We start from the raw sequence: 27,287 nt of genomic DNA, 5'->3' as shown, positions 1-27,287 counted from the left end.
TATGGGGACTGTGCCATAAAATGGGGAGTATGCCATAAAAGCCCCATTTCCCCCATTCAGCAAGCCGATGTGATGGCAATCAGAAATGCCAATTTCACTGATAAACAGAGTTGTGAGCAGGCCATAGGTTCAAACGGTGATCTTGTAAAGCATTTAAGAACCAAACTGAGGTCCTGAACTGTAGTAGGGCATTTAATTGTTAGGAAAAGGTTGCACAGGCCTTTGAGGAACCTCATTGTCGTTGGGTGGGCAAATACAGCGTAACCTTCTATTGGAGGATGGCTGCCAGATGAACTCTAATGGAATTCAGTGATAATCCTGAGGTCTGTAGTTTTAGAATGTAATCCAGTATGTCTGGCAGCAATGAGGTTATTGGTGCAATGTGTTTGAGATCACACCAATGAGCAAATATTGTCCATTATTGTAACTGCAGGGTGTAGACTGTTTTTTGCTGTGCAGTAACCCCCTTTTTACTTGCTGTGAATAGGCAGTTTCTATGCCCATGCTTTGAGGTGAAGGATTCTAAGACGGGTGATGGATCTTCCCACTCTTCTAAAAGACGATAGGAGTGGCATGAAGAGCAATTGGGGAGAACACTGTCATCTGTATCAGATAAGGAAACCATGTTTGTCAACTCTGGCCTTGTCCCTTTTTATTTTGAGTAGGACTCTGGATATTGGAGGAGTTGGGGGGAACGTATACAGAAGACCCAGCAACCACTGGAGGTGAAAGGCATCCCCCAGGGATCAATGACGCAGACTAGTTCTGGAGCAAAACTGGTGCATTTCCTGTTTATTGCTGCGGTGAAAAAGTCTATCTGACGAGTACCCCATTGGTAGAATATGTGGTGAAGTATGGTTGAATCTATCTCCCACTCATGGTCTTGAGAGAAGTGCTTGTTGAGTCTGTCTGCGGTCACATGCTGAACTCCTGGAGTTCATTTTGTGATAAAAATCTGATTTCATATACTCCAATTCCAAAGCTTTATAGCCTCAGCAAAAGGAAGGGGGATCTTGCTCTTCCTTGCTGGTTTATATAAAACATTTATGACATGTCAGTCATGACCTTTATGTTTTTGCCTCTAATTAGTGGCAGAAAACTGGAGACACGCGCATCTGCCTGCCCTTGATACCAGAGAAACCCCTTTTTGAAGGCCCCAGGCTCCATCTTGTATCCCAGGCCTCCATTTTGAATAAGCAAGAGTCACTTCACTATTAGATGAAAACTGTAGGTCATGTAGTACTGATATTGGCAGGGGAGAAGTTGACAGGGAAAACAGTGGTGAGATAACATTGACCATGAGGCTGGGGACCTTCTGGCTACATTAGAGACAATGTTGCAAAGTGGCATGGACAACCTGAAATGAGGCAGTTGTTGATCATAAGACTAGGTACATTATAAACTATGTTGCAAAATGGCAAGTAATGAGTTAATTGTTGATCATGAAACCAGGTATGTTAGAAATAAATGTTACAAGTGGTATGTGCTCTGGAGAGTTCTGACAAAAAGATATTAGCAAAAGCAAGCAAAACAACATGTCAATCAAGCCTGTCAGAAGAGGATATAAGAAGAGGTACAGAGGACATCAGTGTTCTGTTCGTTTGCTTTGCCTGTTCAGTACTGCCCATTCAGTCCAGTAGAGGGAAAAGACCAGGAGCAGTTCAATAAAGAGGGAAAAGACTAGGAGCAGGAGAGCACAAGAAGATCAGAAGATCAGAGAGGAATAATCTAAAGACAGTTACCAGGAACTGTCAGCGGCCTGTGAATGACCGATCACCACAAGCAGGGTGCAGCCACTTAGCATCACATCAAACTGTGTGGTAATGTAGTTTTGGGGGGTGCTTTAGCCTGTTGTGTTGGGGATTTGTGTTACTGTGTTGGGGATTTGTGTTTGCACCAATAAAAGGGTGACTTGTTTTGGAAAGATACTACCTGGGTCAATCATTTATCAGAAGTCTGTATACATGTCCTCCAGGTATTGCTTTAGCCACCCTGGAGACTCATACCTGATTGTTAATAGGTGGGTTGTTTTGAGGGAGTCTTTGGTAAACCCTGGAGGGGTCACTAGGTGAGCTACTGGAGGGATACCTAAATTCTGTTTCCAGGGTAACACTGAGTTCCAGGAGGAAGATATGCAGAGAATTTTCTTGAGGCGTCCACCTACCCTGAACTGTTTGGAGTCTAGATGCACACGCCATCCCAACAGGGAAGCATCTGTCATTATGACAGTCGTTGGGGGGAGGACAGATGAAGGGGACTCCCGCACACAAGTTGTGAAGGTCTTTCCACCAACTATACAGAACTGGGTATGGAAAGCAACATGTTGAGACTGTGTCTGCTAAGCGAATAAACCATCCTGACCTACCCTTAAAGGCATCGCATAAGCAGTCATGTGTGATCTATAGGGCCCTACCAAATTCACGTCCATGAAAAATGCATCACAGACCACGAAATTTGGCCTCTGTGTGAGCTTTTACCCTATACTGTACAGATTTCATGGGGGGAGACCAGCATTTCGCAAATTGGGGGTCTTGACCCAAAAGGGAGTTGCAGGGGGGGTCCAACAAGGGTATTTTAAGTGGATCGTGGTATTGCCACCCTTACTTCTGTGCTGCCTTCACAGCTGGGGGTCTGGAGAGTGGCGGCTGTTCGCCGGGTGCCCAGGTCTGAAGGCAGCGCCCCGCCAGCAGCAGCGCAAAAGTAAAGGTAGCAATACCATGCCATGCCATCCTTACTTCTGTGCTGCTGCCTTCAGCGCTCGGCAGCCGGAGAGTGGTGGCTGTTGACTGAGGGCCCAGCTCTGCAGACAGAAGTGCAGAAGTAAGGGTGGCAATACCATACCATGCCATCATTACTTCTGCACTGCTGCTGCTGGCGGCGGTGCTGACTTCAGAGCTGGGATACTGGCCAGCAGCCGCCACTCTCCAGCTGCCCAGCTCTGAAGGCAGCACCGCCACTAGCAGCTGCACAGAAGTAAGGGTAGCAGTACCGCAACCCCTGCTACAATAACGTTGCAACTCCCCCCCACCCCCAACTCCTTTTTGGGTCAGGACCCCTACAATTACAACACCATGAAATTTCAGACTTAAATAGCTGAAATCATGAAATTTACTTTTTTTTTTAATCCTCTGACTGTGAAATTGACCAACATGGACCGTGAATTTGGTAAGGGCGTAGTGATCTATAACGAAAGTGCCAGCCACCATATGCCCCAGTAGCCAGGGACAGTACCTGACCAAGGTCTAAGGGCTGATCAGAATCGTATTGATTAAGTCTGAAGGGGACATAAACCTGTGCACTGGGAGGAAGGCTCTTTTGCACAGGGGTCAAGGTGGACTTCAGATTGCTCAATTGCAGGCTCAGCTTCAGGAAGAGTTCTATGGCTTCGTACATTGCCTGAGAAGTCACCTCCCAGGAGTGTCCTTTCAGAAGCCAATAGACTAGGTAAGGCAACACCAAAATTGCATTCCTGCAGAGGTGAGCCACTATTACTGACATGATCTTTGAGAAGACCCATGGGGGCATATGATAGGCCAAAATGGAGCACCCTGTACTGAAAATCATAGAAGTGTAGGACTGGAAGGGACCTCAGTAGGTCATTTATTCCAGTCGCTTACACTCAAGACAGGACTATGTATAACTAGACCATTCTTAACAGGTGTTTGTCTAATCTGTTCTTAAACCTCCAATGACGGAGATTCCACAACCTCCCTCAGCAATTTGTTCTGGTGCTTAACTACCCTGACAGAAATTTTCCTAATATCCAATCTAAACCGCCCTTGCTGTAATTTAAGCCCATTGCTTCTTGTCCTATCCTGAGGTTAAGGAGAAATTTTTCCCCCCTCCTCCTTGTAACAACCTTTTATGTACTTGAAAACTGTTATGTCCCCCCTCAGTCTTTTCTTCTCCACTAAACAAAATCAATTTTTTCAATCTTTCCTCATAGGTCATATTTTCTAGACCTTTAATCATTTTTGTTGCTCTCCTCTGGACTTTCTCCAATGTGTCCACTTCTTTCCTGAAATGCAGTTCCCAGAACTGGATACAATACTCCAATTGTGGCCTTATCAGTGAGGAGTAGAGTGAAAATTATTTCTAGGCTTGCTTACCACACTCCTGCTAATACATCCCAGAATGAAGTTTTCTTTTTTGCAACAGTATTACACTGTTGACTCATATTTAGCTTGTGATCCACTATAACCCCCAGGGTCCTTTTCTGCAGTACTCCTTCCTAGGCAGTCATTTCCCATTTTGCATGTGTGCAATTGATTGGTACTGGCCTATTGTAAAGCATAGGAATCATTTGTGGGACGGGTGGATTCCAATGTGGAAATATGCATCCTGAAGGTCTAGGGCCGAGAACTAATCTCCTTGGTTCAGTGATAGGATTATCGTTGCAAGTGTCACCATTCTGAATTTTTGTGCCTTCACAAAGGTATTGAATAGTCTTAAAACTAGGCTGGATCTTCAACTGCCACTCTTTTCTGGGACCAGAAAACACCTGGAGTAAAACCCCTTCCCCTCTGTGCTGTGTCGGAACTGGTTCTATAGCATCCAGGTGTAGAAGGGGGTCTATTTCCTGCCATAGCAGGTTCTCATGGGAAGGGTCCCTGAAGAGGGACAGGGAAGGGGGGTTGTCAGGTATAAGAGGAAATTATCTCCCAAACCCTCTTGTCCATAGTGATGGACTCCCAAGACCACTGCAAGCGGTAAAGGCGGTTCCCGAAAGGTGAAATATTGCACGTAGGGTGGAGCACCCATATGGACACTACTTGAAGAAGAACACAGATTTTTTTTTTGGTCAAATTATATTCTTAATTATAAATACATTTTTTTCTACCATAAAATACTGGCTTGCCTTTTTTTTTTTTTTTTTTAAATACATACAGTACATACCGTGGAAGAGGACATTTGCCACTTAATCTTTCATCTTCTATGTAGCGACGCAGTACATCCTGTGATCTTTTCAAGAGTACAGACAGTGCCATTCTAGAGATGTATCCTTCCTGAGGAGTTGTGACTTTATTACTGAATGAAAACTGAAGCAGTGTTTCAAAGCACATCTTAGAAAATTCTTCTCTCATTCGAATATCTATTTCTGCTTCTGTCAAAGTAAAATAATCTTTAATAGTGAAACAAGCATAGTAAACATACCATATTTTTTTATTTCAATAGCTGCCTTAATCATACCTACAGTATTTAAAATGGTAACATTTGCAAATACTGTAAAGCACACATTCTGAAAAAAGATAGCCATACAGCCATTTTTAATTAGTACATAAAATTCAGAAACAGCTGTATATTTTCAATTAGTGTTTTAACTTAGCTATAAAACTTTAATCTAAAAGCGATGTCTAGTCAGTTACACCCCTTAGTTTTATCAAGGTCACTCAATTTAAAGAACAGGATTTTTTTTTTTATGCATTGCAATTGCCTGAAATTATTACCAGTACCTATTTTAACTTGCATGCTGGAGACCAAAGTGAGTGGGATGTGGAGGAAGACAGTTTAAAAAAAAAAAAAAAGACTCAAAGCCTAGGTAAGTACAAAGAGACAAGAGTGCATCCTTAAACAAGATATTTACCCCAAAATGCAGAAATATTACCAGAAAGTTGCAAACAAACAGAATACTATGCATTCTTCATAGCATGAAATTTATCCCATAGATTAAGAAATTATAGTATTTGAGTTCACCTCTGTGGGCTGGGAACTTATTCATGATATTGGTGAAGTTTAAAATCTTTGGTAAAATCGGTATTGTAATATGCACATTTTAATTTGCCTTCCACAGGATTTTTACACTGTTCTTATATCTTTTGTTTATAATTGAGGTAACATACCCGTAAATGAGGATGACTGAGAATGTATTGAACCTTTATTAAGCATAGCCATTATCTGACCAACAAATTCCTTGGGAATAAAATTAGCATACGGCAGTATCTCTGTGCTGATGAGTTGCACCACCTAAAACAAATGAAATACATTTAAATTTGTTTTCTAGGAAAAATTCAGTGATTAAAATTATAACTAACACTTACAAGACATATATACACTTAAAGAAATGGATCAAGATACATATTTTAGGCATCTGCCTGATCTTCTGAAGGGCAGATCACGCAACAGATCCCACTGAATTTTGAAAATCATTGCTGAAATGTTTACTTCAAACTGAATTTAGAGAGTTTTGGAAAGGGACAATCTGACCTTCAGAACCAAACCTCCTCTTCCCCTCCCTACTCCATCTTAACTAGAAGATTAAGACAGTGTATTAACAAGACCAAGCAGAAGAATGTGTTTATAAGAGAAGGTTCTCTTTTGGCTTGATCCTGAGAGGAACTAACATGGGACAATTAGGTCCCATGCCCATCAATAGGTCTGTTTTACTGCACACTAGATCTACATCAGTGGCTCTCAACCTTTCCTGACTACTGTACCCCTTTTCAGGAGTACAAAATTCATGCATCCGACGAAGTGGGCATTCACCCACGAAAGCTTATGCTCCAATACATCTGTTAGTCTTGAAGGTGCCACAGGACTCTCTGTTGCTTTTTACAGATCCAGACTAACACGGCTACTCCTCTGATACTTTTCAGGAGTCTGATTTGTCTTGCGTACCCCCAAGTTTCACCTCACTTAAAAACTACTTGCTTACAAAATCTGACAAAAATATATTTGTATCATAGCACACTATTACTGAAAAATTGCTTACTTTCTCATTTTTATCATATAATTATAAAATAAATCAATTAGAAGTATTTTACTTGCATTTCAGTGTATAGTATATAGAGCAGAATAAACCAGTCACTGTCTGTATGAAATTTTAGTTTGTACTGACTTTGCTAGTGTTTTTTATTTAGCCTGTTATAAAACTAAGCAAATATCTAAATGAGTTGATGTATCCTCTGGAAGACTTGTGTAGGTTGAGAACCACTGATCTAGGCCACTACAGGGAACCCTGCTTCCATTTTTAATCCTGAGCTCTGAATATCCTGGCTGCAGTCCTTGGGAGATAACTGAAGCTAAAGCACTTAATTATCACTGCCCTTCAACCTAGAACTCCTATCTCAGCCCTGGTGTGAAAAGTGACCAGTCTCTCTTCCTTCTCCAAGGCTTTTCCAATGTTAACCCTACCAAGTACTGTAACACACCCATTTAAACTGCAGTGCTGTCTGATAACCTGCCTGAGGTCGTCAAGGGCACTGTGTGTCTGAGTTGCTTCATCTGTCCATTCAGATTTAAAGTTCCTGGAGCAAGGACCATATCTTCCTGTTTTTTTTGTTTTTTTGGTTTTTTTAAAGAAGTGAACACAGTCACTGCTTAAATAATCATGATTACTGAATGCGTATCATCTCTTGGCCAATCAAGAGTGTTGCTTCACTCTTAAGAAAGTGCAACATGAGGCATTCAACTTTAGGTCAGGTTGTGAACATTTACTCTCAAATGGTAAGCAGTTACTTGTGTGAGTAACAGTTCACAAATGGGAGTAAGGGGTTCACAGTGTGGTCCTTTATGAACGTTTAATAAGGACTATTTATGAATACAGAAATAATTCTATTTAACAATTATGGGACAGATTGTGCCATTAAAGTATGACCTTGAGTATGGGATTGGATCGAGCTGCACTTTCTCAGAGAAAGCTTAGGAGACTTTTTAATTCAGGAAAGCAGGAGGCTTCCGTGACATCTGGAGAATTGCAGCAATTATGCCATCCCTTAGGAGGCTGCCACATGCATTCCCTCTGTGCAGAACCAGATAATGTGTGGGAGACAGAGACATGTCCCACTTGCTCCCATTCCTTGGGGTTGTCTTGCACCCCAGTTGATACCAACAAAGAACTCCTTGTGCATGACTTCCCACCCCTAAGCACACCCCAAAAGCCAGCCACAATCTGGACCCCTGGTTTTATCATCTTTTTTACTGATCAAAAAAGAAGTTGCAGCCAAGTTAGTAAAATTCAGTATCAACCATAGTTTTCTCCAGATGTTAATTTATGACAGTTACCTATGAGTTTGAACATTCCTAGTTAGTTTATAATAAGGTAATACAAAAACACTCTAGTCTCCTCACCTCAACATCAATACTCTCATTTCTCTGAAACTCTTGAATAGAAAGATTATCTGGAGGTATACTAAAAAGAAACATGAAAATATTATGTTATACTTTTAAAGTGCGTAGAATCTTCTGGAAATTGTAAAGATAGAGAGACAGAAGCATGCACGGTGTTAAAATAAAAAATATGTATATACATAAAGCTAGTACTGTATATGCCAGAGACTAATTAATATTTTAGAATACAAACCTTACAGCGTATGAATAAATAAAACAATCTAAAAAGGACTGAGGAAAAACGTCGTATTAAAAAACGTAAGAAACCATAATAAAGTGTTACAAAAACAGTTGATTATTGACTTTAAATAGTAATCATTTGTCACTGACAGTATTATTTTGATATGTGCTTTGTTTCATTAGCTATTGTGTGTGTGTTTGTAATCATCTGTATTAGTGTTTTAAAAAACAGCTCTTCAATTAAAAAAAAAATCAGAAATTTGCAAAGATAAAGACTGTGGTACAGGAGTAGTTTATCAGTGTATCAACAGGTTCCTCTCTGTTCATATCATAATAGCAACTTTAAAATTGTCACTGTAAACCCTTTACAAAGATTCCACAGAGACACCGCAGTGGATCAAACATATTTTACCACTGTTGCTTATCCTCTCTGGTCACAAGGTTATACGATTTTTGTCATTTTTATTTTTAAGTTTGCCACATTTGAATTTTACATGATTTTCCCACGTCTACCAGATACCCGATTTTTGGTTTTGGTACAATACTCTCCCCTCTTTTTAAAAAAATAAAAAAAACCACACAATTTGAACTACCAAATGTTCATTTTCTCTCATTCCTGTTTAACAAGAGTGCATCCATCACTGAATTCTACTCCATAAAAATATTTGGGCTTGTCCATATTTTAAATCACGATGCTGACATGAAACTGAAGTATTGTGGGTGTTTCACAAACAACTAATTCTGAACAATTTCATGCTTTCTCCTCTATAATGTAACATCACTTTTTTAAATGTATGTGCCCTTCATTTATGAGGCTGAGAGCGTCTGTAAGTTTCAAAATAGTTGGCACAGTCTTTTTGTCCTGTCAGTAGACAGCACCCAATCCTTATATTTGAGTTTACATTTTATATGTAATTTATTGTCTAGGGACTCCTATAGTTAAGTTTGCCTAATACTGTACATTATAAGAAACTGGTTTTAGTTGCTTATAACTTTGCCAAGCTTTAACCATTCAGTAAAAATGATTCAGCAATTTCTGAGGACAACGTTAGGGAAAAATATGTTTTTTTGCCAGTGTTAAAAAAAATTCTTACAACCATTTTCACTGAGAAATTCTAGCACCTCCATGCTTTAGAGTAGAGACTTGAAGATGGGCACAGAGGTCCCTTTGGGGTCAGGGTCATGTACTTTGCTTCTCCCGTGAAAATTCACCCAAATATGGCCAATTTATAACCCTATGCAAATGGCTATTTGCACATGCTCAGTGGAAGCCTCTCAGAATTTGGCAGCTAGATTCTCCAAACATTCTGTCTGCACTGAACATGTTCCAGTCCCACATACCTCCTTTATGCCAACCACATTGTTCATACTCAATTCCAAGGCTTCAGGATTTTCCCTGCAATTGTTCATCCTGTCTGCTGGGGGCCACTGTGATGCCTGACACTAAAACTGAAAGGAAGGAGACTCTCTCTCCTTTGCTTTCAGTGTTTCCCAGGCTAGCAGCCAAGCAGCATGGAGGAGGAGGAGAAAGGCACCTTACTTGAATGCAGAGGGATGAGGAGCAGAACGGACAGGTGTAGTTTGGAGGTGGATAAAAGTAGAGAAAGGGGGCCCAGGTCCAAAAGGGGATAGGCTTGAGGGAGGAAAACAACAGAAGGGTCTGTAACCATTATACTCCCCTCCAGAACGCCCAAGTCCTAACATTCATTCGCTGTCTAGAAAATTCTTGTAGAACCCACTGCAAACTGTGTATCCTATCCCCAGCTAGTGACTGGTCTAAATGGAGGATAAAAGCCTACTACTGCTTCCAGTTACTCCATTAGCTCAAGCGGTAAAGGTCTGTGCTATGGATATAAAGATTCACAATGACGCAAATAGAAATTCTCTTTTCCTGGCTTGTTTTTAAAAACAATTTAGACCAGAGATCCCCAAACTGTGGGGCACCCCCCAAGAGGGGTGCGGATGAACATTTGGGGGGGGGCGCAGTGGGGCCCTGGCCAGCCCCCATGGAGAGAGAGGAGGTCCTGCTCTGCCCCCAGCTCTGCTCCGGCTCCGCTCCCAGTCCCAGACTTGCCCCCAGTTGCAGCCCTGCTATGGCTTCGGTTCCCAGCCCCACCCCCAGCTGTGGCCCCAGTTTTGGCCCCTTTACCCCGTCTGCTCCCTGCTCCTGGCCCTGGCTCCCATGGGGGGGGCCTGACCATGAAAAGTTAGGGGACCACTGATCTAGATACAACAAACAATATCTCTCTGCCTCACAGGAATAGTGTGAAGATAAATTAAATAATGTTTGTGAAACACTCAGATACTGCGGTAATGGGTGCCATAAAAAAGGAATAAGAAAATTTAAAATTCTGTATTTGCTGCAAGTGTTGGGTGCCGTGCAGTAAGCCAGCCCAGGACCCACAAACACTGAATGCTGAGGGTATAAAGATATCGATTAGCCACCCGTTCAGTGAGCACTCTCTTCGTGTACACTGAATGGGGAAGGTGTCTATGCAAGAACTGTAGTAATGATGTAATTAAAGGTTGTATCACAATGCATACATATCGGGGAGGCTGAATTAAAAGTTGCATAGGCAACCTTAATTCTGGCATTTCCCCACTTTTGAGAGCTTGACTTTTCAACCTCAGTGTTCTTTTGATGAAGTTTTTTGTATGTTGTTATATTCTATGTACACATGCACACACTTTTTCTGGTTTTGAATATTACTTCATATAATGGTTTGAGCTGCTTTCAAAAAAGTCTCTAAGAATTATTATTATGAAGTAATACACCAGCATGCTACTCACAGCTCTGTTGGTGCAAATTAAAGTTTAATTTGAAAGAATAATATATTGACTCCTAAAAGTTCAGAATGATTTTGGCTTATTAGAAAAAACAATGTAGTTCTTTCTCTAAATTTCCATTGTAAAGAAAGCAATACTTATTGCATGGAGGATGTTATGTTCTATGACGGAGAAATTAAATGGTTTTTTTTTTTCCCATTGGCCTGGGCTCTTCAGGCAACACCAACAATTGCTTAGCATACAACCTTGCACATACTTTAGTTTCTCCTCTCCTACCTAGGTTTCATTTAAAAAAAAAAAAAAAAATCTACCCACATCCAGCCCCATAGGTAGCTTGCAAATCTACCCCAACTCAAGAGACAAAGGGCTATTCAGGTAAAGTCACAGATCCCAAGGCCAGACCATTGTGATCATCTAGTTTGATTTCCTGAATGACACAGACCAGAGGACTTGTCTGAATTAATTCCTGCTTCAAGTCCAATGGTTGTGGTTGAAGTAGAGTATATCTTTCAGAAAAACATTCAATCTTGACTTAATTTCCAGTGATGAAAAATCCACCACAATTTGTGTTAAGTTGTTCCAATGTTTATACAATTGCACCTTCTTTCTAGTAGGAATTTGTCTAGCTTCAACTTCTAGCCATTGGATCTTGTTGCACCTTTGTTTGATAAACTGAAGACCCCTCAATTATCAAATTTATGTTCCCCTTGTAGGAATTTACAGATTGTGATCAAATCACTCCTTCACCTTATTTTTGGTAAGCTAAATAGACTGAACTCCTTGAGTCTTTCATTGAAAGGCACATTGTCCAATCTTTTGATCATTCTTGTGTCTCTTCTCTTCTTTTGTATGTGTCACAAGTCAATATCTAGACCTCATCATGATCATCTTCTGATATGAATATATCATCTGACTTTTTCCCAAATACAGAACAGAAATGTTTATTGAATGCTTATGCTTTTGCATTATTGACAATTGTTCCATTAATGGATAATACCATTGTTGGGGTTCCTTTTATTCTTGTTATACTTAACCTTATTGTCCTTAACTTTGCTGGCCAGAGATTTCTTTTTGTGCTTTTGCATCTTCATTATAGAAAGGTTTCAGAGTAGCAGCCGTGTTAGTCTGTATCCGCAAAAATAACAGGAGTACTTGTGGCACCTTAGAGACTAACAAATTTATTAGAGCATAAGCTTTCGTGGGCTACAACCCACTTCTTCGGATGCATATAGAGTGAACCTTCCTTATAGAAAGGGGGAAGACGAGACTAACAAATTTATTAGAGCATAAGCTTTCGTGGGCTACAACCCACTTCTTCGGATGCATATAGAGTGAACCTTCCTTATAGAAAGGGGGAAGACAAATCATGGCAGCCAATCCAGCTGTTTGACAAGAAGAGAAAGAGCAATTGAAGGAGCACAAAAAGGAATCCCGGATGCTTGATTCAACGCTGAGAACCAGGGAACAGACTTAGTTTTAGTGTAGACACAGGCTAACTGATTACAAAATCATGATTAAGGGGAAAGATCACCTTAACTGGTTAAAAGAAAACAGTTCAATTTGCATCCACACAGCAACTTTTCTACCATCACAACTGTGCTTTACATGGCAACACCTACTACCCTACTTAGATGTTCTAATATCAGTGGACTCTGGGAAAATCTGGGCAACTATCTGTTCTATGCTATTGCAATTTTGCAAAGAAAGAAAGCAAGCCTCCCACCACTGCCAGTATTAGTTCAGTTTTAGTGGTGTTAGCAACAAAAGAAACCCTACATGTTTATAAACCAGCATTTGATGTACCATGTTGATTAGAAGTACTCTAAGCAGGCTTAGAAGAAACAATGTTTAAAATGTTGGCTCCCACTATTACTAACACTAGTGAAGCTCAAACAGTATTAACTACAATGGAAACTTTTCAAAAAACTGTCTTAATATAGACAAGGTTATAACACCTCAGGGGGGCATAGAGGCCTAGAGGCCATGCACACAGCACCATGTGGGACAATGCACTCTGGGATATTTTACTAATCCTACACTACACTCCCACAAGATATAGCAAATTTCACGTTAATCCATGTAAGCATATGGATTTTAGAATACTACGAAGAGTCAATCTTTAAGCAGGAATAGCTTCCTGACCTTAGCTAGAGCAGAGCTGGTGCTCCACTATAATATTATATGAAATTAGGAGAATGGGGAGAACAGGCTCTACACATCAGCAGCACAGCAGGGTCAGAGTGGTGTGAAGTGGCCCATTCATCTCAATGAGATGTTTGCAGCTGAAAGAAAATACCCAGTGCAGATGAATGCAGCCTGAAATAATAGCTCTGAGATGTGTGAACTGCTCCATTCATGACAGTAGGTGTTCCCATCCCTCCTCTCCAGTGTTAGAGAGAGTTTCTGATATGTGTCAAGTATACCCATTCTCAACTCCTCATCCCAGTCATCTCACAGCAGTTGGTTCTTGGTGCATGCTCCGAGCATGCCTGTTGCAAGTTCCCCATCCAGATCCTGGCTCACATGGAAAACGGTAGGGAGAAGGGCTCAGGCCCCCTTAGAGGGGAAAGGTACTCCAGATCCCATCTCATGTGATGGGAGGAGTAGGGAGAGGAACTCTCACCCACCCAGAAAGGCAAACCCTCTCCAGAACCTACCTCACATGGTGTGTGTGTGTGTGTGTGTGTGTGTGTGGGGGGGGGGTTATCAGGGGGTAGCCGTGTTAGTCTGTATCTACAAAAACAACAAGGAGTCTGGTGGCACCTTCTGTTAGTCTTTAAGGTGCCACCAGACTCCTTGTTGTCTGTCTGTCTGTCTATCTTCCATAGGTGAGCACAAGCCCTAGGGTTGCCAATTTTGGTTGGATGTATTCCTGGAGATTTCATCACAGGGCATACCGTATATACTCGATCATAAGCCGGTTCGTTTATAAGCCGATCCTATAATTCAGGGGTCAGCAAACTTTGGCTCCCGGGCCATCAGGATAAGTCGCTGGTGGGCCGAGATGGTTTGTTTACCTTGAGCGTCCGCAGGCACGGAGGTAAACCTAAGTAAACAAAGTGTCCCGGCGGCGTGCCAGCTGCTTACCCTGACGGGCCAGGACAGCAACTGGTGGGGAAATATTTTTTTGGGGGGGGTGGAGGGGAAGCTGGGGGTCAGGGGAGTAACCCCTGTGACCACCCCCCACATGACCCCACCCCTAGCCTGGGACCCCCACACTCTCCCCCATCCCATCCCTTCCCACCTTATCTGGGGAGGGCCAGGGGAGGAGGTCTCTGACCTGGCTGGAGCTGCTCCGACAGGCTGGGCGGCGCGGCGCGGCCGCAGTCTGCTCCAGCAGGCCAGACCGGGTGGTGCAGCCACAGCATGTTCCAGCGGGCTGGGCCGGGCGGCGTGGCCACAGCCTGCTCTGGGGGGCAGGGCCGAGCGGCACGGCTGCAGCCTGCCAGCCTCGGAGCTGCAGCTGCTTCGGAGGCCGGGGGGAGAGAAGCGTGGCCAGCAGTGGAGAGACTCTGGCCCCGCCTCTTCCCTTCTGGCTGTGTCCCACCTCTCCCTCTCTATACCCGTTCATAAGCCGCCCCCCATCTCTGGTGCTTCCCTTTTTTACTAAAAAAAATTCAGCTTATGAACGAGTATATACGGTAATCTTTAATGAAAGATTAATCTTTAATTCCTGGAGACTCCAGGCCAATCTTGGAGGGTTGGCAACCCTAACAAGCCCCCCCAGATCATAGCGCACACACACATGGGAATGGGTGAGCAGGGGCTCAGACACCACAGGGAGCAGGGACACCGCAGAACCTGGCTCACATGAGGGGGGCTAGATATCCACAGACAGGCAAGGCGCCCCCATATCCCAGCTCTCATAATGGGGGGCAGGAAGAGGGGCTCAGACGCCTCTAGAAGGGCAAGGGGGCTCCAGATCCCAGCACATACACAGAAAGGGAGAATGTCTGGTTTACAGGTGCCCCTGTCCCTGTTCTCCCCAAGACCTGTTACTCAGCCCCATGTCCCCTTCTCAGTGTCCCGCCTCCCATCCCCTCAATCCCTCTCCCCAAAGCCTTCCCTCAATGCAGCGACAAACCCCTCTCACCTCTATTCCCTTCACATCCTAAAATGCCCCTCCTTTGCCAGCAAGCATTCACATCTTTATTTTATTTTTGATTACATTCCCCCCAAATAAAAACCCCTCACAGAGACAGATTTTAGCAATATGTCTTCCAGAGTTTCCCAGATTTCAGCCTAAAGTAGGATTTAAACTGTCACTGGCTGGGTGAGTTCAGGATCCAAGTCTTACTGCTTATCCCCCTGAGCTATAATCCAGCTGCTGTGATAGCTTTCCAACTACAAATCCTCTCAACCTTGCTCTCTGCACACGCTCAGTGTGATCTGCTTGGTGCTAGATCAGGGGTTCTCAAACTGGGGGTCGGGATCCCTCAGGGGGTCGCGAGGTTATTACATGGGGGGGTCATGAGCTGTCAGCCTCGACCCCAAACCTTGCTTTGCCTCCAGCATTTTTAATGGCCTAACATATATTAAAAAGTGTTTTTAATTTATAAGGGGTGTCGCACTCAGAGGCTTGCTATGTGAAAGGGGTCACCAGTACAAAAGTTTGAGAACTACTGTGCTAGATCCTTACTCAAGAGCCTAACCAGAGAACCAAACTCTTTTGCTAGTAATGTTCTGAATTTTGTTACCCCCTCGGGGCTAGAGGGTCCCCACGCACTCTCTAGGGTGCCAGGATCAGAGTCATGATTTGATCTCTAGATAAGTGCATACACAAGAGAAGCGTCAAAAGAGGACAGGTATTTAGAAATTTGGTCACCATTTCAAGTATACTCAGAAGAGGACTTTCCATCCAAAAAGCCAGAATCTTTAAATATTGACCTGATCCTGAACCAGAAATGGACGCTGTAGTATGTTAATATTTTATTGTAACTTTGCATTAATAAAAAGTTTTTAAAAAGCTATTTATTTCAAGGGGTTGTATCTCGGGAACCCATTGACCAAAAGACCCCAAATTTGGATCACTACCTATATCCCATGCGACACATCAAATTTCAAGATAACCTGAGTAACCAGGTAGATTTTTTTTTAGAGTACTAACAAGAATTGTCCTTTAAACACAAAGGGCTTCTCAACTGCTGGTACTAGAGCGCCACTATAATAAATAATAGAATGGCAGCTGTTACAGGATAGATTCAAATAAACTTCTTCCTGCTTGCACTGTGCCAAAAGCATCACTGTTATAGATACTCATTCCTTATAAACTTCTTAACTGGGAGTTTATAAATTCGCTGCAGTAAGAACTGCATGATGAATCAATTTTTTTATTAAAAGTTAAAAGACAACTTTTAAACCCCAAACTCTTCAGAAAAGATCACATCTTTCAGTACATATGACTTGTTGCAACAGCCAATTCAAATCTTATACTGTACAAGTAAAACTTTTCCTAGTCTTTGCAATAATAATAATATAGCTGCACAGGTGGCTTTATAACCTACTTCCCTTTACTAATACTGTCAGTCATGTGCACAATGAATGAAGCATTTACCTCTATAGTATATCATACCCATTGAGGTATGTGTTCAAGAAATGAGTACTAAGAATATCTAACTGGCACTCCATCAAGGTCAAAGGTAAAATCTAATAGGAAATCTAAGGATTTTATTGCAAATCTCTGGAAAGTTTCCTTCTGAATGACACATTATGTAAACTTTAACCCCTAACAAAAAAGAAAAGATTAAATTTAATACATCCTGAAGTATGGGGGCACATTTTCTTGGCTACAGGTGAACTGAACAGTTTTAATATCACAGTGTTGAAAATGTGATCAACTCCTCTTTGCTGTGTACGACTTGCCTTAGCAAACTCTAGCACTGAAAGGAGCTAATTGGTGATGCTACATCAAATGGATCGCCATGCTGGGCATCACAAATAGAAAACGAAAACTAAATCACAAGATGCCTTCAAACCTGCTGCTTTGACTTTGTAAAAAAATTCCCAGCTATGAATCCCTATTTCTAAAAGGATACAAAAATCACTATCAGAGTTCTTCACACAACACATAGCAATGTAAGCAAAATATGATTCAACCAACTGTGGTATGGTTTTCTTTTAATTTTCTTTTCTTTTCTTTTCTTAAAAACAGTATTCCCAATTGCCACTCATCTTTGAGGGAAAATTGTGCTATATTAGGTTATACTGACAGTTGATGAAGAAAGGGGGGGGGGGGGAAGCATAGAAAGTGTACGGATAAGGGAATTAAGGTTTACACATTGGCCCTCTGAGTTTACTAAAAGGAGTATATGAACTGGAGAAACTTCTCTTGAACAATAAATAAATCCATCTCTTGAGTTTTAGGTTAACAGAACTGCTTGTGAGAACTATACATGAAGCAGTTGGCGGAGGGAAGGTGAATCTGAAACACCAAATTGGGTCTCTATGGGCTTATTTGAGAATGTGAAAAAGAAAATATATAATAAAAGATAATGCTGACAAAAGTATTAAGGAGGAAATGAGCAACAACAACAACAAAATCTTACATGTGTCTATACCAGGCCTGCACAACTCGTAAAGCGGCGAGGGCCATATTACTCCAAAGAAAATAGCCGAGGGCCGAAACCCCCCGGCCGTACTGAAACGCCCCCCCCCCGCGCCACCCAGCCCCGCCGAACCCCATCCCCCCCCCCCAGCGCGCCCAGCCCCCGTGTAAGCAAGCAGGACTCACCCCGGCAGCGCCTCCTGCTGGTCTTCTCGGGAATTAGCTCATCCAGCCGTTGGAGGGTCCGGGGGCATTAGCTGCCTTCCCCGCGGAGCCTCTGGCCCCCCGGCCCGCTGGAGCGCAGCCGAGCGGGAGAGGTGCGGGGCTCCCTGGCAGCGGCGGGGAAGTTTATCGGTTTGGGGGACCCTGACCGGCTCCTCGCCCCTGTACGCCGGCCGCCCCGCCTGGGACAAGTCTCGCCCCGGCAGCCCCTCTCCGCTGCGTGTCTCTGATGGGTGGCCCACACCCCCGGGCCGCGCCGCCCACCCGGGCCCTGCCCGCTCCGCGCTGCCCCCGGACGCACCGTGCTGCCCCGTGGGCTGCAGGGCTGGAGCAGCCGCCGCGCTGCACTGCAGCGCTCCCGGCCCCGGCCGGCCATGGCCCGTGTGCCCAGGCTGCTGCACAGGGGCATCTCCTCCCCAGGCCCGGCTCGGGATCCAATGGGGCAGTGAGGGGGCGGGGCTGGGGGCGGGGATTTGGGGAGGGATCCAATGGGGGAAGGAGGAGGCGGAGTGGGGCGGGGGGGGGGGGGTGAGAGCCCCTCCGGGCTCCGCCTGTGCGCCGGAGCAGAGGGCAAAATTGTTTGTTTGTCCAGTGTCCCGACCGAACATCGTTCAGGACGCGGGACAAACAAGCAAATATCAGGACAGTCCCGATAAAATCGGGACGTCTGGTCATCCTAGCGCCGCGTCCAGGAGCAGCCCTGGACAGCGCTGCAGCGGCGCTGCTCCAGAGAGGCCTGAGCTCCTCCCGCTCAGAGCCGTGTGGGTAAGAGGGCGGGGCTGTGAGCTGCAGCCGAGCAGCGGGAGCTCACGTCCCGCTGGAGCCAGGCCGCTGCAGCGCTGTCCAGGGCCGCTCCTGGACGCGGCGCGCTGAGGTTCTGGGAGACGGGGGAGACGGGGGTTAGCAGCATGGTAAGGCTCTCTGAGCTGGGCATCCCCCCCCAGCCCTGACCCCCAGCTCCGAGCACAGCCCCTGTGAGCTGAGCAGCCCCCGACCCCATCCCCCAGCAGCCCTGACCCCCAGCTCCGAGCACAGCCCCTCTGAGCCAGACACCCCCCCCGACCCCATCCCCCCGCAGCCCTGACCCCTAGCTCTGAGCCCAGCCCCTCTGAGCTGGACATCCCCCTGACCCGGACATCCCCCTGACCCCAGCGAGCTGCGGCTAGAGCCCAGGCCGGATGCCTCCCCCCTCGCTCGGACTTACCAGGTCTGCCTCGTGCCCAGCCAGCGCTTCCCGCCTCAGCAGCCCCGGAAGTGACGCTGGACGCCAGGCAGGAGGCGCGGGAGATGGCGACGCGTGTGCGGGGGGGGGGGGGGGGCGACCTCACAGCCTGCGGTGGGGGGCAGTTTCCGAGTTCACCCCCTGCCCGGGGGGCCCGACCTCACAGCCCCGCGCGCCGCGCTCTGACTGTCCTGACAGTCAGAAGCGCGGCTGCCGGGTTCGCCCCCTGCCGGCGGGGGGGGGGGGGGGGGGGGGGGGCGACCTCAGCCCCGCGCGCCGCGCTCTGACTGTCCTGACAGTCAGAAGCGCGGCTGCCGGGTTCGCCCCCTGCCGGCGGGGGGGGGGGGGGGGGGGGGGCGCGCGACCTCAGCCACGCGCGCCGCGCTCTGACTGCCCTGACAGTCAGAAGCGCGGGGCAGGGTGGCAGCCGCGCTTCTGACTGTCAGGGCAGTCAGAGCGCGGCGCGCGGGGCTGTGAGGTCGGGCCCCCCGGGCAGGGGGTGAACCCGGAAACCGCCCTCCACCGCTTGCCCGCGGGCCGCACAGTGGGCCCACGCGGGCCGCATGCGGCCCGCGGGCCGCGTGTTGTGCAGGCCTGGTCTATACTCTAATGCTAGAAGAATAAGTAGTAAGCAGGCTGAGCTAGAGGTTTTCATTATTGAACAAAATTATGATTTAGCTGGTTTTACAAAGATCTGGGCTAGGACACAACTTGATCAATATAGAAGAATACAATTTCTATTGCAAATACTAAGAAGGAAAAAAAGAAGGCAGAGTAGCCTGGCATACCAAAAATACATACACAGAAATATGGAGGAATGAACAGCAAAAAAAACCCCAACCCTATATGAAATGAATGAGAGATACACAGTACAACCTCAGAGTTACAAACACTAGAATTAAAATCTGACTGGTCAACCACACACCTCATTTGGAAATGGAAGTATGCAATCAGGCAGCAGCAGAGACAAAAAAATACAGTACAGTACTGTGTTAAACGTACACTACTAAAAAAATAAACTTTCTGTGCTTGTTTCATTTAAATTAAGATGGTTAAAAGCAACATTTTTCTTCTGCATAGTAAAGTTTCAAAGCTGTATTAAGTCAATGTTCAATTATAAACTTTTGAAAGAACCATCATAATGTTTTGTTCAGAGGTACGAACAACCTCCATTCCCAAGGTGTTTGTAACTCTGAGGTTCTACTATACATCACCACCTAAATCAGTGAGTAAGGTAGAAGAGGCATTCATGGAGCATGTACACTATAGTTTTGTTGTCACTCTGCAGGGGTTAGAGATCTGGAGTGTGTCCTTGGGGTTCAAAAGCATTCCAGAGATCATCTGGCTACTGCAGCACACCAGAAGCAGATGTTATGACCTATTAGACTCAGCAGAAGAGTATCTTTTCTGATTCCCAAAGGCATCTGCTATCATAGCTCAGAAAACTAAATCAAAACTACTCCTACTTAACTCTGATTGCATCAAATAATTATCAACGGCCATGAAAAAGAACCCACTGTCAACCAGTAACACAATAAAGACATTTCACTAACAGTCACTAAGATGACTAGCTTGCGCAAAAATGATAAGGCCTAAACATTAATTATCTCTAAAAAGCATCTTTTTGCTATTTCTCCCTGAAACTTAAAGATTCACACATGCCTTAAGAGTCAAAAAATAATTGATAGTAGCCAACTACTGCAACGCTGACTAGATTGTTTTCCGAAAATACGCTTGTTCCAGATGCCAGTGTGTTTGACGTATACATTTTCCACTAAATATATCTTTCTTTGTTGAAAGAATGACAAAGCTAAGAAAAAACTGGCAAGACCATGAAATAAAACGTTCAAAGAACTGACTACTATAATTAACCATTATTTTAAATAGGACAAATTTAATATAACACAAATAGAATTTGCATAAAGTTACAACATTTAAAAAAATGTATAGTACTATAGGAGCCAGATTCTCTGGTCTGCCAAGTCTACTTTTGCACTTCTCTCACAGTAATGCAAAGATGACTTAAAGTGGCCAAAGATAATCATGGAGAATCCCTCGTGTGGGGGAACTCTCCACCAGTGAAGGCAGCTCTTCTACCTCCCTGGCCAGCCATCTCCCTCACTTGGTACAAGAGGAGAGGTAGATGTCAGCAGCATTTGGGGGGGGAGGGGGAAGGGGAGTGAGGGGGAGACAGATTGAGAGAAGACCTCTGCAATGCTTGATCCTCTGCTGGATAATGGCACAAGTCAGACATGCTCCCCTGCAGTTCTAACTTGTGTTAGGGTTTTGGATCAGGGAGCTGAAATCAGCTCCCTCATGGCACCCCACACCACTGCTTCAGAGCAGAATTTGGGGAGGATGGAGAACTTGCCCTTACAGAATACAGCTATGTAAATTAAGCTCCAGTACCAGGTTTTAGGAAAGTATTTAGGAGGTTGAGAAGAGGCTTACCTGTCAAGTCTTCTATTGGTAGTGATATATTCCAAAAGCAAACCTGAGAAGACGATACTGACATGCAACTATGGGGATGTACACACAGTATACTCAGAAACTGTTTTCCAATGCGATATATATGACCTGGTGACCAGGACCTATCTGGAACTTCATCATATTCATTGATCTGATTAACTTCTTGACATCTAACAGAGCTAGACCTTCATACTTTACTTTTCACGATAAATAATATGGACTATCCACCAAAGAATATTTCTGCTTCTGGTACTGTTTCTAACAGAAATTCCTTCTACCATGACCCATTTAGTGACGCCTGTGGATGTCAGAGGATAAAGAGCAGATGAGGTGGAGAATGTAACATCAAGATGTCTCTCCCTTGTTCACTAGCTCCAGTACTCATGCTGACAACAAATGGTATCAACTTTCCAAAAAATGAGAGTCACTGTCTCCCAGAGGATTTCTGGTTGCAAAACAGATCCTTATGAATTTATGCTGTATATTTTGATTTACAGGAGGAGGATATTACAGTTTCAAGATTAATCTCTAGAAATGGACTCTAGGAAGAGTATTTTCTAACAACACTGCAAGGAAGTATGAAAGATATATCTGTTTAAGTAAAATTTAAATTCATTCTCTGTCTTGACTGTTGTGAGCAAGGAACACTTGGATTGAAAAAAAATTTTTTTTTGCAGTGTTACCTGTCTATTGCTGAAGAACAGATCTCCTGTGAACTGTAGGGTTGCAAGAATCAAGGATTTTGAGGTAAATTAAGCACAATATTGAGGTTCTAGCAAAACATGTAGTAACTAAGGAAGTTCTTAGGGTAACTGAGGATGCCTTAAGTCTTGGGAATGATTTCTATCTTCCATTTATAAGTGCATAAAAAGAGACAAGATCAGAGACAGAAGGAGCTAAATCATGGAGGGCCCTGAAGGTGAGAAAGAATTGCCTGTATTTGATTCACAGAGCAATATGCTGACAGGAAAGGAATTTTAAGAAGGGTTGATTATGTTCATAGCGCTGATCAAAATGGATTTACACAGTAAGTTTTGGACTTATCTGTTTATGCACTCAGGGACACACAAATTAAAAGTGTGATATTCCAGTACCTATCTTGAATTGGTCATCCTTTCTGCTTGGAGTTTTTGAGTAATTTATCAAGTTTGTTTCAACCTGGCTCTAATTTTTTACAATTAATATGTATTCCCCAAGGTAGCATTCCACGTAAATGTACTTTCCTTCACTCAGTCCTCTCCCATAATCTCACTGGATTCAGTTTATTAAGAGGGAGTTTTTGTTAGGTTTATAGTAAGCCAAAATAAACTGATTGTTTAAGGCTGACTCAAATTACTTATACCAGGAATGAGTCCCACCAGAGATAGCAAAAGGAGATGCAACCATACAAGTTATCTAAACTATGTTTTCTCAACAAGAGACAACGCAATAATTTAGTGTCAAAACAAATTAAAATCTTAATTGACAATATAAGTACCTTTAATCTTTCTGGAAAAACATTAAAAGAATGTTTCCAGTCCATCTTATTTAACAAAATTTCTCTGAAATGGACATGTAGACCTAGGAAGCATAGTAGCAAGATAATTATCTTGTGACCCTATTAATGGAAGCCCAAAATCACCCATTAAGGCAAAGATTTTCACTAAAGGATGAGTGTCAAACATGGAATTTGTCCCTCTAACTCTACTTATGGCTAACTGCTGTTAATTATAATCATTAAAGATGGCTGCAGAAGGAAAGAGGGAGTGTCATGCTTTTCATGAGCTGTCATTTTATATAGGACTATTCTACTCTTATCAGTAAATCTGCTGCTGAAATCACCTTTGCAACGCTTGCTTTTGACAGATAATTATACAGATATAAAATATTCTATTCTAGATTTTCAACAAATCATGAACAAAATTAAGTATACTTTGCAGCTATTTTATTAATTTCAGATCTAAAGAAAAAACCATGAACACTAAAGGTTTTCAAGTGAAAAGTGCGTAGTACAAATTTTAATATTCATAACTCATGAAGAGTGTAGAAGTAAAGCATCACAATGGAACTCCTACCAAAAAAAAAAAAATCATACAGTAACATGATGTTCACAGTAACAACAAAAAATCATTGAGTTCTAATAAAGTGGAAAAATCCAACAGGTCTGAATACCCATTAATAATTCTGCATGAGGACATTAAAAAATAACCAATTCTTTAAAACACTTCCACCTAGCAAAAATATGATTAAATATAAGACTTTTCACTGGAGTCCATGTTTTGCGTGCGCACACACCAAATTATATATTATCTACCATAAAGACCTGTTTAGTAAAATAGTAAGACATTTATAAACATTTTTCCACAACTTTATTTTTAAAGTTGCATTTACCTTTTGGTGAATAAAAAGTCTTCAAATGTGCTGGCTAGTTCTGGCCACATACTGTCAAATTTTCCAGAAGAGGCATGCTGCCTTGCAACTGGCAGTCCAATAGAAAGAACTTTAAGAAGAGAAGATACTGCTAGTTTCCAAGTGCTTTCAGAGGGGCAGGCATACTTCAAGCTCAGAGGTATCCTCTGTGTCTGTGAAGAGAAAGTTCAAATAAGCTTTATACTTCCTTGAAGAAATGTAAGAGCCAGATACATCTATGGTAAAGAAAATCTCAGCAGGAGATCTCTAAAGATATGTTACACACAAAAAAAGTACAATTCCCTCCATTTTCTGGTGGGACTTGGGATGCTCTCTTCTAAATATGATTATTAGATTACTGATTGTATGCCAGCTGGCTAAAGCACAGATCTGATTAACCAAATTCAAGTTTAGAAGCGTTAAGAGTTAATCCATTAGCAATTACATTGGAAAATTACCTGCTAATTTTCTTTTTCTAGACTACATCTATCGTCTCTGCTAATCCTGACAAATTGGTTTCTGTTCCCTCTGCAAATAAATTGGGGGTAGTTCATCACTATGAGGGGGCTCTGAAGAAGTTAGCCCTGTCTACCTTGGAAGAACTGTTGTGATTACATGAATTTGAAGAAAAGGCCATAAGGAATTCAAACTTCTTGCAAAATGTAAAAAAATGAACTATTTACATCATCCATGTGAAGCATCTGGTCATTATTAAAAATAAGAGGAGACAGCTTAAAAAGGCCAACAAACTGTTAAAGGTGGAACCGAGTAACAGAGATGTCATCCTGAGAAACAAAATTAGCAGGGATAAGATTTTCCATTCTCTGTCATATGACCTTTGCTAATCCCAATGAGTGGGAATATAGCAAGTAATTAAATAATTTAAGAAGGAACAGATAGAGAGGAGTTGGAAGGAAGACTGGAAGGTGAGAGCAGTGCTGCCAAGTAAACAGGAAGTTGTTTTAGAGACCATCAGCTGGAGCACCACTCTGCCACAGAATGCAGGTGTGGAATCCTGAAGTGGCAGTGCCTTGCAAACAGAGAGAGAGAGAGAGAGAGAGAGAGAGAGAGAGAGAGAGAGAGAGAGAGAGAGAGGGGACATTGCTGCTTTAAAGATTTCTTCTGCAGATGCTGAAGTTCTCTCTCTGCCCAGAATGTACTCACACATCTGGTGGAAGGGTCAAGAATATACTCCCAAAGGCTTTGTACGTTTCAATGATACAACATTTAGGGTATGATTTTCAGAAGTGCTCGGGGTTGTGCTATCTGCTCTAATTAAATCAATGGTTAAATTCCCATTGATTTCAGTGGAAGCAGTTATGCCACTCCTGACTGCTTTTGAAAATCCCACTCCGCATCTAGTTGATTTGGGAGATTTTATTTCTAAATAACAGAGGTAAAAAAGATAAACAGCGGATGACTTCCTAATGAGCTGTGTGTTTAAAATATATTTTGAGAGCCATAGTACTGTGGTTGAGTAACAACTGTATCAAATATACTGGAGAAAATTATGAGGCACTGAAAAATAATAGCTAGAATGGAAGGCCATACCAAACAAATTTCCAAATTCACAGGTGCAAATGCTGTGGCCAAGACATTAAAAAATGGATGTCTAATCTTAGACTCCTAAATCTGTATTTAGGATTTTCAGTTGTCAGCACTTTTGAAAGTCACGCACCACTATTTTCATATACATAAATATGGATTTAGAAGCCAGTTTTTAGGCATCCACATTTTTAATTTTTTTAACCTTTGTCTATATCTATTGCATGCTTAGGCTACCACATAGTCAAATTAATGAACAGGATTATGTGATCTCAGCTATATTACTGCCCTAATAGCTAGTCAATAGCTTTTAGCACGAAAAATTGCCTACTGCCTAACCCCTGCCTAAGACAGTCATAAGACTCAGATCTAGAATTCCAAGTAGAGTTTGAGAGTTATTGTAGGAAAAAGTTGGTCTCCGAATAATTATATTAGTATTGCAGTAAACAGCTCAATACACACATTTAACAAGTACAGTAGTTACGAACACCAGAGTTACGAACTGACCAGTCAACCACACACCTCATTTGGAACTGGAAGTATGCAATCTGGAAGCAACAGAGGCAAAAATAAAAAGCAAATACAGTACAGTACAGTACTGCGTTAAATGTAAACTACTAAAAGAATAAAGGGAAAGTTTAAAAAAAGATTTGACCAGGGTAAGGAAACTTTTTGTTTGTTTCATTTAAATTAAGATGGTTAAAAGCAGCATTTTTCTTCTGCATAGTAAAGTTTCAAAGCTGTATTAAGTCAATGTTCAGTTGTAAACTTTTGAAAAGAACCATAATGTTTTGTTCAGAATTATGAACATTTCAGAGTGATGGACAACCTCCATTCCCGAGGTGTTCAACTGTATAAATTTAAACAAATGATCTTACTTCAGTTCATTAAGGTTAAAGAACCCCTAATGTGATGATTTGGAAAATCTGTCTTTGAACGGTTTATGAATTTAGGTTGATCATCCAGACAAGGGACAATGGAGGGTTGCTAAACCTTGACGGTTGTCCATTCATATGTGAGCAACTTCTGATAAAGGGTTGGCTGAATCTAGGTGACCCGGTTTTCTTCCAACTCCAAGGGCTAGCATTTGAAGGAATGGAATTTCAATAGAAGCAGAACTGAGAGATCAAGTTTTAAAACCACATAGCCTGAAAGACTTGGGGGTGGGGAAGAGGACTCCGAGAAAGTACTCACAGGAAGAACAAAGGAACAGATTTTTGGAGAAAGAGGAGACATCTTTGACAGGAGGATCAGCCAAGATAAAAGGAAGCTGGCTGGAGGACAAAGACTCCATGATTTGGAAGAGAAGCCTGAATATAGGGATGGAGTCCAAAAGAGGAGACCTAGAACCTCAAAAAGTGACCTCCAGTTTGTGAGGAACATGCCAGAGTAGTGAGTATAGTGAGGCAGGGGATGGTGTACAAATGTTTTATTTTTTTTTACTAGATGTATATTTCTCATGCTGTCTAAAGCAAAGCGTGATTGGTTTTGGAACCTTTGCAAATTCTGTATGTTAGGTACTTCCCCATCACATGTTCCTGAAGGGGAAACCTGTAAGCCAGAGTTCCCACAAGTTTTGAGAAAGTGTGTGTTTAAGCCAGTGGGGAATCTGGGAGTGTGGGGGAGTCTGGCACTGGTCACAGGGCCTAGGCAGTTGGACTGTGGAATCTCCGCTCTCAGAAAGTGGTGCTAGATGAAGGATTTGCACCGCGAGTGTGTGCCTAGAGATTCAAAGACAATGGCAGTGCCAGGGCTCTGTTCAGAATCAGGAAGCTTAAAAAAAAACACAGCCCCAGCATGTGGACCCAAACTAGTGGCCTCTGA

The 27,287-nt window shown here is 43.0% G+C and overlaps 1 protein-coding gene across 3 annotated transcripts in view; it reads right to left on the bottom strand.

Annotated features, from left to right (window-relative positions):
• The window catches only part of MON2 (MON2 homolog, regulator of endosome-to-Golgi trafficking), a 169,665-nt gene that overhangs the window by 17,012 nt on the left and 125,366 nt on the right, over positions 1 to 27,287 (bottom strand). For all 3 annotated transcript variants that reach the window (XM_065399746.1, XM_065399738.1, XM_065399755.1), the window contains 4 exons: positions 23,901 to 24,091; positions 8,068 to 8,128; positions 5,841 to 5,964; positions 4,897 to 5,104 (listed from right to left, as the gene is read on the bottom strand). In XM_065399746.1, the coding sequence (XP_065255818.1) occupies positions 4,897 to 5,104; positions 5,841 to 5,964; positions 8,068 to 8,128; positions 23,901 to 24,091 (584 nt within the window). The remainder of the gene's footprint in view (positions 1 to 4,896; positions 5,105 to 5,840; positions 5,965 to 8,067; positions 8,129 to 23,900; positions 24,092 to 27,287) is intronic.

This window comes from Emys orbicularis, chromosome 1 (genome assembly GCF_028017835.1).
Source record: "Emys orbicularis isolate rEmyOrb1 chromosome 1, rEmyOrb1.hap1, whole genome shotgun sequence".
NCBI classification, from domain to species: Eukaryota; Metazoa; Chordata; order Testudines; family Emydidae; genus Emys; species Emys orbicularis.
The sequence above is the reverse complement of the archived record's forward strand: the minus strand, read 5'-3'. Positions and strand labels throughout refer to the sequence as shown.